This window comes from Xiphophorus maculatus, chromosome 6, assembly GCF_002775205.1.
Source record: "Xiphophorus maculatus strain JP 163 A chromosome 6, X_maculatus-5.0-male, whole genome shotgun sequence".
Taxonomy (NCBI): Eukaryota; Metazoa; Chordata; class Actinopteri; order Cyprinodontiformes; family Poeciliidae; genus Xiphophorus; species Xiphophorus maculatus.
Genome location: NC_036448.1, coordinates 29,516,849 through 29,532,571, shown reverse-complemented (window position 1 = coordinate 29,532,571; position 15,723 = coordinate 29,516,849). Strand labels below are relative to the sequence as shown.

Below are 15,723 nucleotides of genomic sequence, written 5' to 3'. Positions count from 1 at the left end.
CCGTTTCATTTTTCAGATAGAAAACCCAAATTCTGTCAGACCCAGAACCTTAACTGGACCTCAGTCCGGAACCAGAACCAGAATCAGCAAAATGGTTTCTGCTCATAAATGATTCCAACAAGCCCAGGTTCTGATCGGGTTCAGACCGAGACCCGGTTCACGGAGCAGCCCGGTCCGACCGACCAGAACCAGCTCGGCTCATTTTACTGGAAATTCAAATAAAGTTCTGACCCGGTTGGACTCGCAGCAGAACTCCGTCTCCAAAGAGCATCTTGTCGTTTCCTCTTGTCACACAGTGACAGACGGCCGACCCGAAACCCGGAACCAGAACCAGAACCAGAGCCAGAACCCAGGCCCGTTTGGACTCTCAGAATTTCATAATTTATTCACCAAATTTAAAGTAATAAATTTATTTTCCCGTCTTTAAACCCAAAGAGCCTCAGACTGACGGCCGGTCCATCCAGAGGTTCTGAAGCAACAGAACCGGTCCCTGATCAGAACCGGTCCCTGAACAGAACCGGTCCCTGATCAGAACCGGTCCCTGAACAGAACCGGTCCCTGATCAGAACCGGTCCCTGATCAGAACCGGTCTCTGATCATGGACCGGTCCCTGAACAGAACCGGTCTCTGATCAGAACCGGTTCTTCAAGCTTCTGTTGCTAAAATAATCGGATCAAAATGTTCAGAGTCCAGAACAGAACTTACGGTTCTGAACGGTGAGTCGGGTTCCGGGTCCAAACAGCAGGTTCCCATAAGCAGAACCAGAATTCACACACCAGGAAACAGCAGAACAAAAACGGAGCGGGTCCAAACGCAGCAGAACTTTGATCGTTTCAGTTTGATAAAATTTAAATTCACAGAAAAATTAATTTTTTTCTAAAATCTAAAAACCTGAAGATTTTCTGCTGAAACGCTTTTCTAATATTCTGATCCATTTTTATTTGTTAAACTGAATCCGACCCGTCGTTCTGCTCCAGAACCAGAACCAGAACCAGAACCAGAACCGGGTCCGATTCAACAGGTTTTTACCGACCAGCTGCTCCAGTCCGTTGTGGTTCTGATGGATGAAACGGTGATTTATGTCTGGATGTTTATTAAAAGCTGAACTTGTTGCTATTTTATGAACTAAAATAAAATATTTTATGTAAATAATTTTAATAATTTTCTGAATTTCTGCAGGTTTTCATTTTTTCTTTAAATAAAATCTAAAATCAGTTTAGTTGATCATTTTCTTCAGATTCTCTGTGTTTAAATCTGTTATTATTATTATTAAAAACAGAAACTTTTTAATAATCTGCAGTTTGTCTGAAGAAACTGAAACATTCAGTTTTTCTCACCGGACCGAACCAGGAGTCGGGTTCCGGATCCAAAGCTCAGCTTGTCATCGTTTCCTCTCACACTGCGACTCACAGCTCAGCAAAAACATCAACCAGAATAATTATTATTATTATTATCAACGTTTATTATTTACTGGATGAATATGAAAAACTCACAGAGACGCTGAAAGACGAGTTTAAAAACGCAGAAAAGTCAAAAATATCAAAGCAGTTAAAAATTTTCTGCTTTTCTTTGGTCCAATAAATAAATTAAATTAATGCAAAATAAATAAATTTATGTTCCTGAGCAAAAATCAGCCAAACATCATAACTGATCATTTTAACTGATGTAATAAAGTTTTTACATTTTATTATATTTTAACTGATGTAATAAAGTTTTTACATTTTATTATATTTTAACTGATGTAATAAAGTTTTTACATTTTATTATATTTTAACTGATGTAATAAAGTCATAAACCTTCAAAAATCTGAAGGAAAATTATTTTCTCTACGTTTTTCTTCGCAGCAGAGTAATAGGACATTTTTACTCACGGTTCTGGACAAACAGTTTGGATCCTGGTCCGAAAACGGTTCTGTATCGACCCTGAGCGGTCCCACCGAGACGCACGGCTCAGCAAAAACCAGTCCGGACTGGGAACCAGTTCAGACCTGAGGACCAGCTGATCTGAGCTTCAGGTTCTAAACCCGGTTCTGAAGCTGCTGCAGCTCCGTTCTCATCTGGACTCTGTTGGCTCTCTCTCTCTGTCTGTCAGGTTCTGCAGAACTTTCTGGGTTTTTATGCCAAACTGGGTCTGATTTGAACCCAAATGGGTCTCAGTCAGAACCAGACCGAACCGGACCGGTTCTACAGCCGGTCCGGTTCCGACTCCCAACACCTCCTCGGTTCCTCCCTGTTTTATTTGTTTGTTTGTTTGTTTTTTTGCTGGATCCAGTTTTTAATATTTGGACCAAACAGAAATATTTTAACAATCATGAAATAATTTTTTATTCCAACTAGAACTTTATTTAAATCATTTGAATGTTTTTAGTTTTATTTTTGTAATAATAATAAAAAATCTTTTGGATTTTCTTAGTTTTTCTGTTTTCTGGTTTTATTCCATTTGATGAGTTTTAACTTTTTCTCTGATCTGATTATTAAACGATGAAACTTTGATTTAATATCCAGATTCTTTGATCTCATTAAATCTGACGTTTGTTTTAATATTCCATCTTTTCTAATCGAGCATCTTCAGACGTTAATAATTCACCTGAAAGTTTGAATTCAGATCAAATGTTTGCTTCTCACCAGCTTCAGTGTGGAGTTCAGTTCCTCTGCTGAGGGAAACCGACGGAACCAGAACCCGATCCGGTTTCTGTTTTATTCACCTCCTGATGTCATTTAAACTCAACTTTTATAATAATCATGTTTATTACTGGAAAATAAAATGTTTATCAGATTTTCATCTTCTGCTGTTTTAACAGTTTAGTTTCCATCATTAACGCATTAAAAAAACTCAATAAATGACCAAAATAAGAACTAAAATAATCCTGCAGGTTATAAAAATAATCTAATTTGAATAATCTATTAAAATAATCTAATCCCACCTGTTTCTACAGACACTTTGGTTCCTGATCCAAAGTAAATCCTGTTGTTTCCTCCCTGAGTCACACGTTGATTCAGCCTGAAGCTCAAACTGCTGCTTGATTCTCTGAATCATTTCTAGATTCATCCTGCTGCCTGATCTAATCTGGTCATCAAACGTCTATAAAGCTGAGAAAAATAATCAATAAATCTATAAAATGAGCTGAAGTTCAGTTTGATCAGGATGTATTTTCTCTTACCGTTCTCTGCTCTCAGTTTGGTTCCTTTTCCAAAATACATTTTTTCAGCTCCTTGATTCACACACAAATAAAAACGGCGACAAAAACTGCTGCAACCTTCAGAGGCCAATAATCTGGATTATCTGCTCCTAATCTGGTCTTAATCTGTTGCTGCTGTAAAACTGAAAACATTCAATTTGTCCAAATCTTCACAGTTTGTTCATTTATATTGTTATATGTATTTTTGGGACTCAGGTATTTTTGTTTCAACGTTTTAATCATTTCAGAACAAAGTTTCCCATTAATCATAAATTCTGTTCAAAGCTTCAGTTTATAAATTGACATTTTTCTTCACCCTTTCATCAAATTTTAAATAAAAATAAACACTGACCTGCATCATATCTTCTCCAGAACATCGAGGTACCGAACCCACGGTTAAAGTCCAAACTGTCCAGGATGAACTGATGGGGGCGCCAGTGAGTCGTGAGCCTATCAGACTGGTCTCTGCTCTCAGGCTCCGCCTCCTTTAAACCGGCGCTGTCTCAGGCTCCGCCTCCTTTGGACCGGTGAGGCCTGGAAGTGAATGGAGAGAAACAGGAGCAGGTCAGACCAGCACCGTCTGACCGGACGTGTTGCTGCCTCAGGACTTAGTTCAGCTGCAGGTTGGGACGTTTCAGGACAGAAACCGTTTCTAAAATCTGGAGTCGTTTTCTGTGAAGTTTAAAGAATATCTCACATTAACCCAAATTCAGAAAGTAACCAGTAAATCTTTAGTCATCATTTCCAAACAAAACTATGATCTGCATAGAGGTTCATCTAAGACCCATTATTTTAAAAGCTCGTTCATTAATAATAACTTAATAACTCAGATATTTCTGTGAAGACAGCAGCCTGTGAGCCGTCGGTCCGCTCAGGTTCTGGATCCTGAACCAGGATCAGTTTTACTGTTTTCTGCTTCAGATAAAAAGTCCTGAATGGAAACTTTCAGTTTGTGTTGAAAGGCAGGAAACTGATGTGACCCGGTTCTGAACCCAACTTCACCTGCAGCCTAAAAACTCCTGCAGAGACGAAACAGCAGCTGCTCAACGGGGTTCTGACCCAGAAGGCTCAGCGCAGCAGAACCGCCAGAGCAACACGACTAAAACAGGAAGGCAGCATTTGGGTCGTCGGTTGTTCTGTATGCAGACGGTGAAACCAGCTTCCATGGTAACGGTTTGTTCTGGATCAGAAACCTGGAATTATTAAAACAATAACTGCTGAGCAGCAGAAACTTCCACACCAAATGTTTTGAACTAGACTGGGTCCAAACCAGCGTGTCGACTTAGAACATAAAGTAGAAACTCTCTAACATTTGGACCAACCTGTGTGGCTCCGGCTCCGGTCCAGTCGGTGTTCCTCGTCAGAATGAGACGCAGGAACCAGGAGGACCAGGAGGAGGCGCTGCAAGCTCCTTCACCGTTGCTAAGCAACCACTCCAACACTCCATCACCGTCGCTAAGCAACCACTCCAACACTCCATCACTGTTGCTAAGCAACGACTCCAACACTTCATCACTGTTGCTAAGCAACCACTCCAACACTCCATCACTGTTGCTAAGCAACCACTCCGACACTCCATCACTGTTGCTAAGCAACCACTCCAACACTCCATCACTGTTGCTAAGCAACCACTCCACATCCCTTTCAGACGACCTCCAGGCTGCAGACTCCATCAGTTTGATGTACAAATCCAAAATCCAACAGAAGCTATATTTTAATTTTGACCATAACTAGTGTGAGGTCATATAATAGCAAGAAAGATGAAATATTTAATAAGGTCACATTTTTTGAAATTCTTTGAATGTTTTGTTTGGCTGATTTCTTCTCTGATTAGAATTAAAATCTGAATAATTTTGTTTTCTATGTTTTCCTTCCATCCTGTTGCAAAAATAAACGTTTCTCATTTTCAAACATCTGCTGCCAGACAGAGCGGCATGAAGCGGTTCTGATCCGTCTGCTATCAACCGTTTCAATGCGTAGAAGAAGAGCAGATGCTGCTCGTTGTGTCTGAGGCTCAGCACTGCCCCCTGTCAGCGAGGCACGGTACTTCCTGCCTCAGGCAGTTATGGCCGATCAGAAAGACTAAATGTGTCCAACATTATTAAACATGTCAGACTGTGGAACGTTAAAGTAGAAACGTAATTAAACAAGAACATTGGTGACATGAAGACAGACATGAACCACTTGCCTGCTTCATTCAGTGACACAGCGCCCCTAGAGGTGAGGCACAGCACTGCCTCATCCTGGCCTTTCAACAGACAATCTGTGAATTTAGAAACTTTGACCAATAAAAAAACATTTCTCTATTAACTTCAGGTGGAGAATTGATTTTCTCTCATCGCTGTTAGCATCTACTTTACGTCCCGTGTGTTTACCTTCACCTGAGGACCAGGTGAGGTTCTGCCTCAGCTGCCTGACCCGACAGAACATCACTGCAGGCTGTGGTCAAACGTCTGAGGATGTTGAAGGTTTTTCCTCCTTTCATTGTGACTGAGGCTCTGCACATGTTGCAGTTGCCCTGGAAACGTCTTGTTACTGAAACGCAACTTTACTTTGGAGCGTCTGTGGCCAGACGCCATCTTGGAAATGTTCTAACCTAACGGGGCAAAACGCCGTCATGATGTTGGAACCAACAAGCAGAATCAGGAGAACTGAAGAACTGAAGAACTGGTTCATGGAGAGAAGTGATTCTTGGTTCCCTTCCTTAGACCTGAACCTCGGTGTGACCTGATGGTGACCTTGGTGTGACCTGATGGTGACCTCAGTGTGACCTGATGGTGACCTCAGTGTGACCTGATGGTGACCTCGGTGTGACCTGATGGTGACCTCGGTGTGACCTGATGGTGACTTCAGTGTGACCTGATGGTGACCTCGGTGTGACCTGATGATGACCTCAGTGTGACCTGATGGTGACCTCAGTGTGACCTGATGGTGACCTCGGTGTGACCTGATGGTGACCTCAGTGTGACCTGATGGTGACCTCGGTGTGACCTACTCTTCTTTTTGATCAAAACTAAATCCATTTTCATCCAGTCATGAGGAAATGATGGAGGATAATCTAAAAGCAGAACAAGGTTTTTTAACCTGAATATAAAAGTTTAAATTCTTCTGGTTGTTTTTTGCAGGTTTCTCCAGCCTGGCTGGTTTTTCTGTTTCATTTATTAAATTTATTTCTATTCATTAAAATATAAAACAGTGAAGCAGTTTGTTTTTTTAGGTTTTTATTGAAGCTGTCAAGAAGTAAAACATGAATCAGAAAGAGGAAGCTGATGTTGAACCGTTTCCTGCCGAGGTGAAACCGACCTGCTGCTGCCGTTTAGTTTCTCACTGATTTTATCTGCAGCTTCAGCTTCCTGTTGAAATGCGGTTCCAACCGATCAAACTGACACAGGCTGGAGACGTTCAGGTCAAATTCAGGAGGAAATCGATGAACAACATGGAGTTCATCAGCCTCTGCTGGAGTTTCAACAAGATTCAATCAAAGAAAGAACAAAGCGTCTGAGAGCGGCGCCCTGAGGGACGCCTGCTGTCTGACACACTCATCACCAACCTGCTCAAATCCAACAAACAATCAGCAGATCAGAGACTGAACTGAAGCAAAACTACCAGAAAAATAAAGGATTCAGTCAAAATGATTGTTAAGAAAATATTCTAACATTCTGAACTTTTCTTTCATTAAAGCCTGAAATTATTTTGAAGTCATGAAGTTAAAATCCTGTTAAACGTTTCTGGTCAAATCATAAAGAATATTGAATTTAACTGCTTTCTTCATTTTTCTGAATTTTATGTTTAAGTGAAGACAAAAAGATAAAAACTTATATTTCATAAGCAGAAGCATGTTTATAACCTTATTTCTCTCTTGGTGATTTTCTTTTGAAAACTTTGTTTTGAGGCATTTTTGTAAGAATCAAACAAATTAATAAGTTTAAGTTGATAAAAACAGGTGAGAGTTCATGTTTATGTTTTTCAGTATTTGGGTGAAAAATTCCCTCCGTTTGAGTCGCTGCTCAATTTAATCAAATCAAACCTAAAATTTGATTTTTAACTTTTAGACTCCAGTTTCTTCCTGTTTCTCCTTCTGGATTATTTTTCATCAAATTAAGAGGATAAAATCCGGCGCGACACGTTTCTTTGTCCCGCAGTCGGTTCGGACGGCGGCCCAGAAGGGTCACATGATCAAGGTTCTGATGGTCAGGATGGCGCTGGAGGCCACAGCTTTGGCGAAGATCAGCCGGACGGCGCTGATCAGCAGCACGAAGAAGTTCTGCTTGGATTTCTCTGGATTTCCAGACAGAAACCAGGAATCAAACAGAGAAAAACATCATTAAAACAGGAGAGAGTTCAGGTGTGAGTTCAGGTGTGTGTTCAGGTGTGTGTTCAGGTGTGTGTTCAGGTGTGTGTTCAGGTGTGTGTTCAGGTGTGTGTTCAGGTGTGAGTTCAGGTGTGAGTTCAGGTGTGAGTTCAGGTGTGTGTTCAGGTGTGTGTTCAGGTGTGTGTTTACTTACCTGGATAAATCCTGTCAGCTTGATCACCTGTTTGAGAGACAATCAGAGGTAAAAACTCCCGAATGTCGTCCAGAACCTCCTGATCAGAACCAGAACCTGAATTCTGCCTCCAGGTGTTTCATACCTGCTTTCTCGCCGCTGGACGTGGTTTGGCCGCCGCTGGACGTGGTTTGGCCGCCGCTGGACGTGGTTTGGCCCAGCCTGCAGGAGCTGATGGTGCCGTTGCTGAAGCCGGGGTAATAGTAGGTCTTGGTGGTTGCCGACAGGCGGGCTGGATTCGTTTTCACCGGGACCGGACCCACCGTCGTTTCCAGAACCATGTCGTCCCCGTTCGGACGGAAACCTGCGGCCAGACAGACATCTGGACCCGACTGGGACCCGACGTCCTGGGAGGAACCGGCGGGCTGCAGGCGACCGAGGAGGAAGAGGGTCGGACTGACGGGGGAATCGTCTGAGGGGAACCAGAACCGGGTCAAACATTAAACAGAAACCATAAAAACTTCAGACTGGACTTAAAAACACTGCAGGGAATTTCAATAAAGTTATTAAAATAAACTTTCATAATTCAATAGTTGATCATTTTCAGGTTTGGACAAAATGCCATGAAAGCCAGTTAATTATAAAATGACTCTGATTTAATACTTTAAACGTTAAAATCATCATTTTCACCGTTTTCTGGCTCCATGATGAAGATTGAATTAATATTCTGACAAACGTGAATAAAAACAGTTTTCCTTCTTTTAGTCTCTTCTTTGCTTTAACTAAGATATTAAATATTGGCATTAATTTATTTCTTCCACTTTATGAAGTTTTATAAATATTACGTTTTCAGATATTTTTCTCTCTGATGAACTTTTATGTTCTAAACCATTTTAAAGGTTGACGGTGAAATCCTGGTTTAGATATTATATTACACACTTTATTATATTTAAAAGTCTTTGTTTTATTTTTTAGAAAGTAAATTGATTAAAATTATTCTGTAATTTGTTTGTTTTTTGATGCAGTTCAGGTTTAAGTTTTTGTTCCTGGATAATTTCATCTCTACTGTGAGCAAACATTTATCATTTTAATGCAGATTCAACATTTTTATTTTTAGCACATTTCTGATTATTCATCTCAATTATTCCAATAAACCAAATCAACATTTTTCTCAGATCAAAGAGTCAAAATCAACAGTTTCTACAACATTCAAAGATTAATTTATAGGTTTATTTTTCAATATTTTCACACTGATACTTTAATTCCAACGATTTTTAATCAATTTAATTTTGGATACTGAAAACAAAAACCTTTATTTCTTAAAGAAAACATTTAATAAGTTAAGGTGAGGATTTATTCATCACATCACAACATAAATATGTTTTTAAAACTATGATGTTGTTAAAGTTTGGGTTCGTTTAAACTTCCTAAATAAATCAGAACTTTTCTGTCTCCATCGGTTCGTTTTGCTCGATTTACAGAGAAACGAGTCAAATTCACTGCAGCTCAGATTTTCCTCCTCGGCTCATTTATGCATTTGGAAGATAAAACATTAAAGTTTGAATCTAAATTTGCATCAATGCAGTAAAGGTTTGTATTTCTGAAGAGTTTTTTCTTACCTTTAGGAAAGACGGTGAGTCGGATGGGCTTTCCGAACGTCAGTGCATCACAATGCGACGGCCTCACACAAAAACCTGAGAGCTGAAAACATCTTCAGAGGAGAAGAACCAGGAGGAAAATCCACTTCCACCTCCAACGGTGCAGTTATGAAACTGGAGCATTGAAGGAGATTTTGTTAGGATTTTAAAGGGAGGATTTCACGCTGACAGGACTTGGATCAGCAGCAGAGCAGAAATGTGAGCCGAAGAAAAGTGAAGGAAAGTTTCAGGTTTTCTTTATAAAAGAGCCTGTAGAGAAGTGACCTGAAACCCAGCTTGGTTCCGGTTGTTTGGGTCTCCATGGGGGGTTTTAAGGGTTTTCCAGGTGGATCAGGAGAGCCTGGAGGTTTTTGTTGCGCTGTGTGTGCAGGTTCAGTCAGAGTGGTACCCCAGTTAACACGGTGAAAAACCCTGCAACAAAAACCTGCAGCAGGAAACCAGCTGAAGCCACCAGACTGAAACCGTTCTGCTGCTTTTCCTCCATCATCATGTAAAAAATCTATCAATACTGAACATGAAACAAAGTTTACATTTTCATCTCTACCAGAATATTTATGTCTGTGAGTTTTTTGCTTTGGCTGTTTACAAACTAAACATCCAAATAATCAAAACTGATTTATCTCTAAACTTATTAGGAATAATTACATATTCAGGGGAAAAGATCTGATCCACACGCTGTGGGTCAGATCTGATCATCAACAGAACCGATTACAGAACCGGCTTCAATCAGCACCGAACTGCTGCAGTTCCTCCACCAGGCCTGTAAGTGGCGCTACACAGGTCAGGGATAAACGCAACACTGAAATAAAAATACTAAACAAAACCATAACTGAAGGTTTGTAGAGGTTTTTGCTGCTGTACCAATTCATCAGGGTTTCCTCCAGTGAGTTTTCAGCCTGGCAGCCCACCAGGCTTTACTTGAGCTACACCAGGCTTAGCATTGCTCATTTCATTTTTTTTAATGTTTACATTTTTTAAGCTGCTGTTCAGATATTAATCTTTCAATAACACATAATCAAGTGATATTTTAAAATTTCCTGTCAACTTTAAACATTTTTAAACTCAAACCCGGCTGGATGAAGGACTGAGCGCCCAGCCAGCGGGGTTAGCAGGTTCTCTGGGGGAAACCTTGGACATCATCGTTGTCGTTTGTGTGACGTCTTCGGGGTTAAAGGTCAGGATAGAGGTGCATCAGCGATTTCACAAATATGAGCTTTCTCTGTGAACATGAAAATAAACATTTTCTGTGTAAACGCAGGGAAAAAACGGTCAACATTCCTGTTTAAGGCCTCGTCCACACAGAGAAACATGGAGAATTTGTAAGAACAAAAATGAGCATCCACAAAACGGGGAGCAACGCTGCAGAAAATGGTGTAGTAGGTATGCCAGGCCACTCGGGGGCGCTGTAGCGCTGCTACAGAATGAGAAAACACACACCAAACTGCCCCGTGTAATTTCAGAGTACGGTGAAAGCACAACACAGACGGAGCTATGAAGTTTGTGCTTAAAAATAAAAAAGAGGCATGGATTTCATGCACACATGCAAACAGGAAACAACATTTTGAAATGTATCCACTCTGGGACCTGGTTTCAGAACCATCAATCCTGGGCTCCAACAAACAATTCAAACAAACCTTTTCACTTCCAGGTGAGGAAAAGGTTCTGATGGTTTGAGTAGATTCTCCAGGCAGCTGTCCAGAGTCTCCAACCTTCAGCAGGCGGTCTGTGAAGTCCAGGCAGCTGGACTCCAGCGCTGGGGCTGGAGTCCAGTCAGGCTTCTGGACGCCGTGCCAAGAAACATCTCAAGGTTTCAAACTTAAATCCCCATGGAGCCAAATGGTTGCAGACATTTTGAAGAACATTTGAACCATTTGATGCTGATGGTGTCACTTTTCCAGGACATTCTGCAGCCTCCGTATCACTGGGATCATCGCGGAAAGGATTCTACCGTCTTACTGAGGAGTTTCTGCAACCATGTAGGAGAGACAGAGCCAGTCTGCACTGTAGAGAACCACGTTGGTTTGTGAGTGACCATAGCTGGATGTGGCACCATCACATCAGAGACGACTGGTTTGGATTTGTACTGGAGTCTCTGCTGGCTCAGAAGTTGCAGTCTCTGGGCTGTTGGTGTCTGTTGTGGTGTTTAGTTTCCTCAGGGGTTACCTTACCTGAAGTAAGGTCCTGCAAGTCCACAGAAAGGATCCTGTGTAATCCCTGATTCATCAATACAGTAGCTGGCTGCATAATCTCAACTGTAAGCAAACTGCAGGGTCTTCAGCAACCTGTGAAGTTCTTCAGAGGCCTCAAGTGCTCTCAAAAAACTTCAGGATCATAGACTGCAGGAATCACAGCTGCTGTCTGACAGCAGGAGGGAACATCAGAAACATCAGAGTGAAGATGAGGGTCAGTTCATCAGCTCAAGCCTTTAGGCAGAAGACAGAATAAGATCAGGTTGTCTGGTCTTTGACATTTCCTCTTCTTGTGATGCTGAAACAGCCTGTTGAACCAGGGAAAGACTTTAGACTCAACTTGGACTCTGCCGTTGCTCCTCGTCTGTCCATGTGGTTGGACTTTGGAAGTATGGAGCTTTTCTTTTCCTTCGGATCATTTGGTTCCTGTGAATCTGGACTTTAAACCTGGTTGATTCTCACTGAAGGTCAAAGTTTTCACTGGTCTTACAAATTTCAAGAGACAGCTGAGGCCCTGTAAGATTCACATTCTTTAGATTCTGTGTGGTTTGGCAGGTGAAGTGGTTCTGTTGGGTCTCCCAGCAAGAACAGAACCAGCTTGTACTTGAATGTTTAAAAGTCTTCTGTGGGTCAAACTGAATCGCTGTGGCTGAGTTTTAGTGTCTCTGGGTTTTGGAACAACAGTTGAGGGAAGAAAATGTGGAGGTGAGAAGTTAACTTTAGTTAAAGGACGGATAAAAAGACAGACGGGAATTAAATTGTAATTTTTCTGCCTAAAACCTCATCAGGCAACATTTGACCACATCTGGGCCACCAGTCCAACCTGCACTGAGATGACTTGGTGGTTTAAATCAGCTGGAAGCTTTTGTTCTACATAAAGTAGTTCTAGTTGACTCCAGGAGCAGAAGAAACATTTAGTCTTCAGTATCTTTGTTTTGCAGCAGACGGAGCCGTTTTAAGTTGTAATATTTAGTTTTTATGTAGGCAACAACCAATCGGGTTTTAGTGGTTATGTCAGTAATATAATGTTTCCACTGTCTGAAAAGAGATTTAGTTTCCAAAGTTCCACATATTTAATAAGGATTGGAAGAATCAGAGCTTCGTGTTGAACATCAGCGGCTCGTCGTAAAGCTCAGAGGTTTTTGTCAAACGTTCAGGCTGCCTTCAGTCACTGTGGTCCGTAAACACGGTGAGAAACACTCGTACAAAAACTGTTGAATTGTTTCTCTATGGGAGCGGCGCAGCAGCAGCTGAAGGTGGTTTGAGGTTTTCCATATCGACTCGCTGTGGTTGGATTGAAGGGAGGAGGATCGTTATCTACTCCGGCTTATCACACTGTAAAAACAAAACCTTACCAAGTCATTTAGTTTCTAGAGAAAATAATTCAGCACACTTGAAATAAGACTAACTAAAAAGAAACTTTTCAGCTAGAAAGAGGAACTGGTTTCAAGAACAATTCCTTAATATTGATGAAAATGTAGCAGTTCAACTGGCAGATTAATTAACTTAGAACATGAGAAAAATGTCTTGATCCAAGTGAAACCATCAGCCAGTGAAACTAATCCTTTTCCATCAATAGTAAGGAATTATGTACTTAAATCAACATCTACTTCATGATGAACTTACTTGTAATCTAGTACACTTAAAATAAGACATTCACACGAGAAATTAGACCAAAAATACCTGGTAAGACTTTATGTTTTACAAAAAAAAACACAGCAATGATGTTTACAAAGTAAATTTACTCTCTGACAAAAACCTTCTGAATAAATAAATATATATAACGACGGACGGACGGACGGACGGACGGACGGACGGACGGACGGACGGACGGACGTCTTCAGCAGATCGATTCCCTTCTGGAGGCATCAGAAAGTTTTTAAGGCAGTCAGTGAAAATCTCTATTCCTTCAGCAATAAAGCAGCTGATCTTAGCAGGACGGCTGCAGGTTTCAGGTCAAACTGTCTAAGGAATGAAATCTACACTTTAAAAACTGGCACCAATAAATGATCAGCAGAATACCTGCAGCGTTCCTGTGTTTCTGTTCCGGTTGCCGTTCCTCAGATCAGAGATCCTACCTTTCAAATACTTGATCATGTTTTTCTTGAGTGGAGCTTTTAATGCGGCGACGGTTTTGTTGTCATCATTTCCTTGATCTGTTTCTGAATCTTCTCAGTCCATCAGCAGGTGGTTCGACCACAACATCTCAACCAAGAGCTCCAAACTATGATCCATCACCAGGCAGACAGAATGCCAGACGTGGGACCGAGTCTTTATCCTCAAGTCCTGAGTCGAGTCCCAAGTCTGAAACTTGGCTTCAAGTCCTTCAGTCTTTTTTTAACAATGTTACAATTATATGTAATAATGGACCATGTGTTCTTTCTTAAATCCGTTTATCTCAAATCTTGATCAAATATGTGCAGCTGAACACAAAGTATAAAAACACCTTTAACAGTTCAGTTAAACTCGGCTGCTATAATAAACATATTTTATCATTTTACAGAATGAACTTTGACCTGCAGGCCATGGATCCTCTGATGGACCCGGTTCAGCTTGATGATGGATTCAGAGGGAAACTCTTCCCTGAGTTCAGTGCAGAACCTGCTTTCTGATCCGGATCCCCGATCACCATCCACCGCCGATCCTGAGCTGTGTGAACGCGTCTGAAGACCAGATTCATGTAGCATGACAAGTGTAGCATGACAAGCGTAGCATGACCAGTGTAGCATGACCAGTGTAGCATGACCAGTGAAAGCTAAACGGCACCATCATCGTAGCCCGACATTCACCTCCCAGTAACTACAGTCAACAACCTCCCAGCTCTCTGTCTCACAGCAAAGGAAAAATACCACCGACCTCTTTGTGGAACTTCAGCTGAGGTCGTCTTCTCACAGGTTTTACTTGTTTATAGTTTATAGTTGGATAATTCATAACTGATGAACCCAAAAGAACTTATTCAGGGGAGAGTTTCTGCTTGAAGCGATTTTTCATCTCTTGTCTCCCCCACTCTTTTTATTTATTTTTCAATTTTGTTAATTTGATTGGTTGTGCTGCAGCACACACACACACACACACACACACACACACACATAGATACAAAACAGAGATGGTCTGCGTCAGCAGTGTCTCACCGAGGATCCATGTGGCGACAGTGGAAACAAATAACTTGTCTTTAACAGGAAGACTTCATAAAACAAGTCAACGCTGCACCAGTTATTTAAACTGGTTAATCAAGTTAAAGAAATGTCTGGTATGGAGGATCCATGTGGCGACAGCGTGAAGGCCGCCGCCGCCGCCGCCGCCGCCGCCGCCGCCGCAGATCTGTGTCGTCGTCCAAAAGAAATTAATCGCAAGATGATGCACATTTTTTTGGCACAAATATTAGTTTATGTTTAAATTCAAGTTCCTGTTTAATGCAAATACAATTTTCGTTTCTGAATTATTAAAGTATGAACCTTGTTTTTGAAATATTTTGATTAAATTTCAAGTATTAAGTTGATATAAAAATAAAAAAGTATATATGTTGAAATGTAAAAGATCTTATTTTCACTCAAACATTTGATAATTTTCATAGAAAGATCATCTTGATGCAACCATGTTGATGTCAACAGAGCCACATTACTAAGCCTAAAGTTAATCACTTCTTCTAGCCTCTGTGTTGGCAGCCATCTTTCTTTCACATCACAACTAACTGTCAACTGTGAACTTCTGATTCCAACAAGCTAGTTGCACCTCAACAGGTCAAGTAACTGCAGCAACTGTTGCTTCAAACAGCACAAAAACCCCAAACAGAAGATTTTCAGCAGCAGAATCCTCCTCAGCCCAAAGACCCTCAGCTCAGGCCTTCAACAGCGTTAGCATCAGCGTTAGCATAGCATCAAGCCATTTAGCTCTGTACATGTGCAAGGTATGAAGTGGAGATCAGATTTTGAGTGCAGTCCAGTTAAGAGTTCAGCAGTCTGATGGCAAGTGGGAAAAAGCTGTTTCAGAACCTGGTGGACCTGCACCGGATGCTGCAGAACCTCTTTCCAGAGGGCAGCAGGGAGAACAGTCCATGGTGGGGGTGTGAGGGGTCACTGTTGATGTTTCGGCCTCAGGACACGCAGCGCTGGGATGAAATGTCCTGAATGGAGGGAAGGGGGGCCCCGATGATCCTCTCCGCTGTCTGCACCACTCTCCTCACGTTCTTCCAGTAGGAGGCGCTGCAGCCTCCA

General features: G+C 41.4%; 1 protein-coding gene across 1 annotated transcript in view; it reads right to left on the bottom strand.

Annotated features, from left to right (window-relative positions):
• LOC102226095 overlaps positions 1-4,851 on the bottom strand; it is a 42,260-nt gene extending 37,409 nt beyond the window's left edge. Inside the window, exon 1 of the mRNA XM_023335404.1 lies at positions 4,501-4,851. Coding sequence (XP_023191172.1) covers positions 4,501-4,851 — 351 coding nt within the window. The remainder of the gene's footprint in view (positions 1-4,500) is intronic.
• Positions 4,852-15,723: the final 10,872 nt, after the last annotated feature.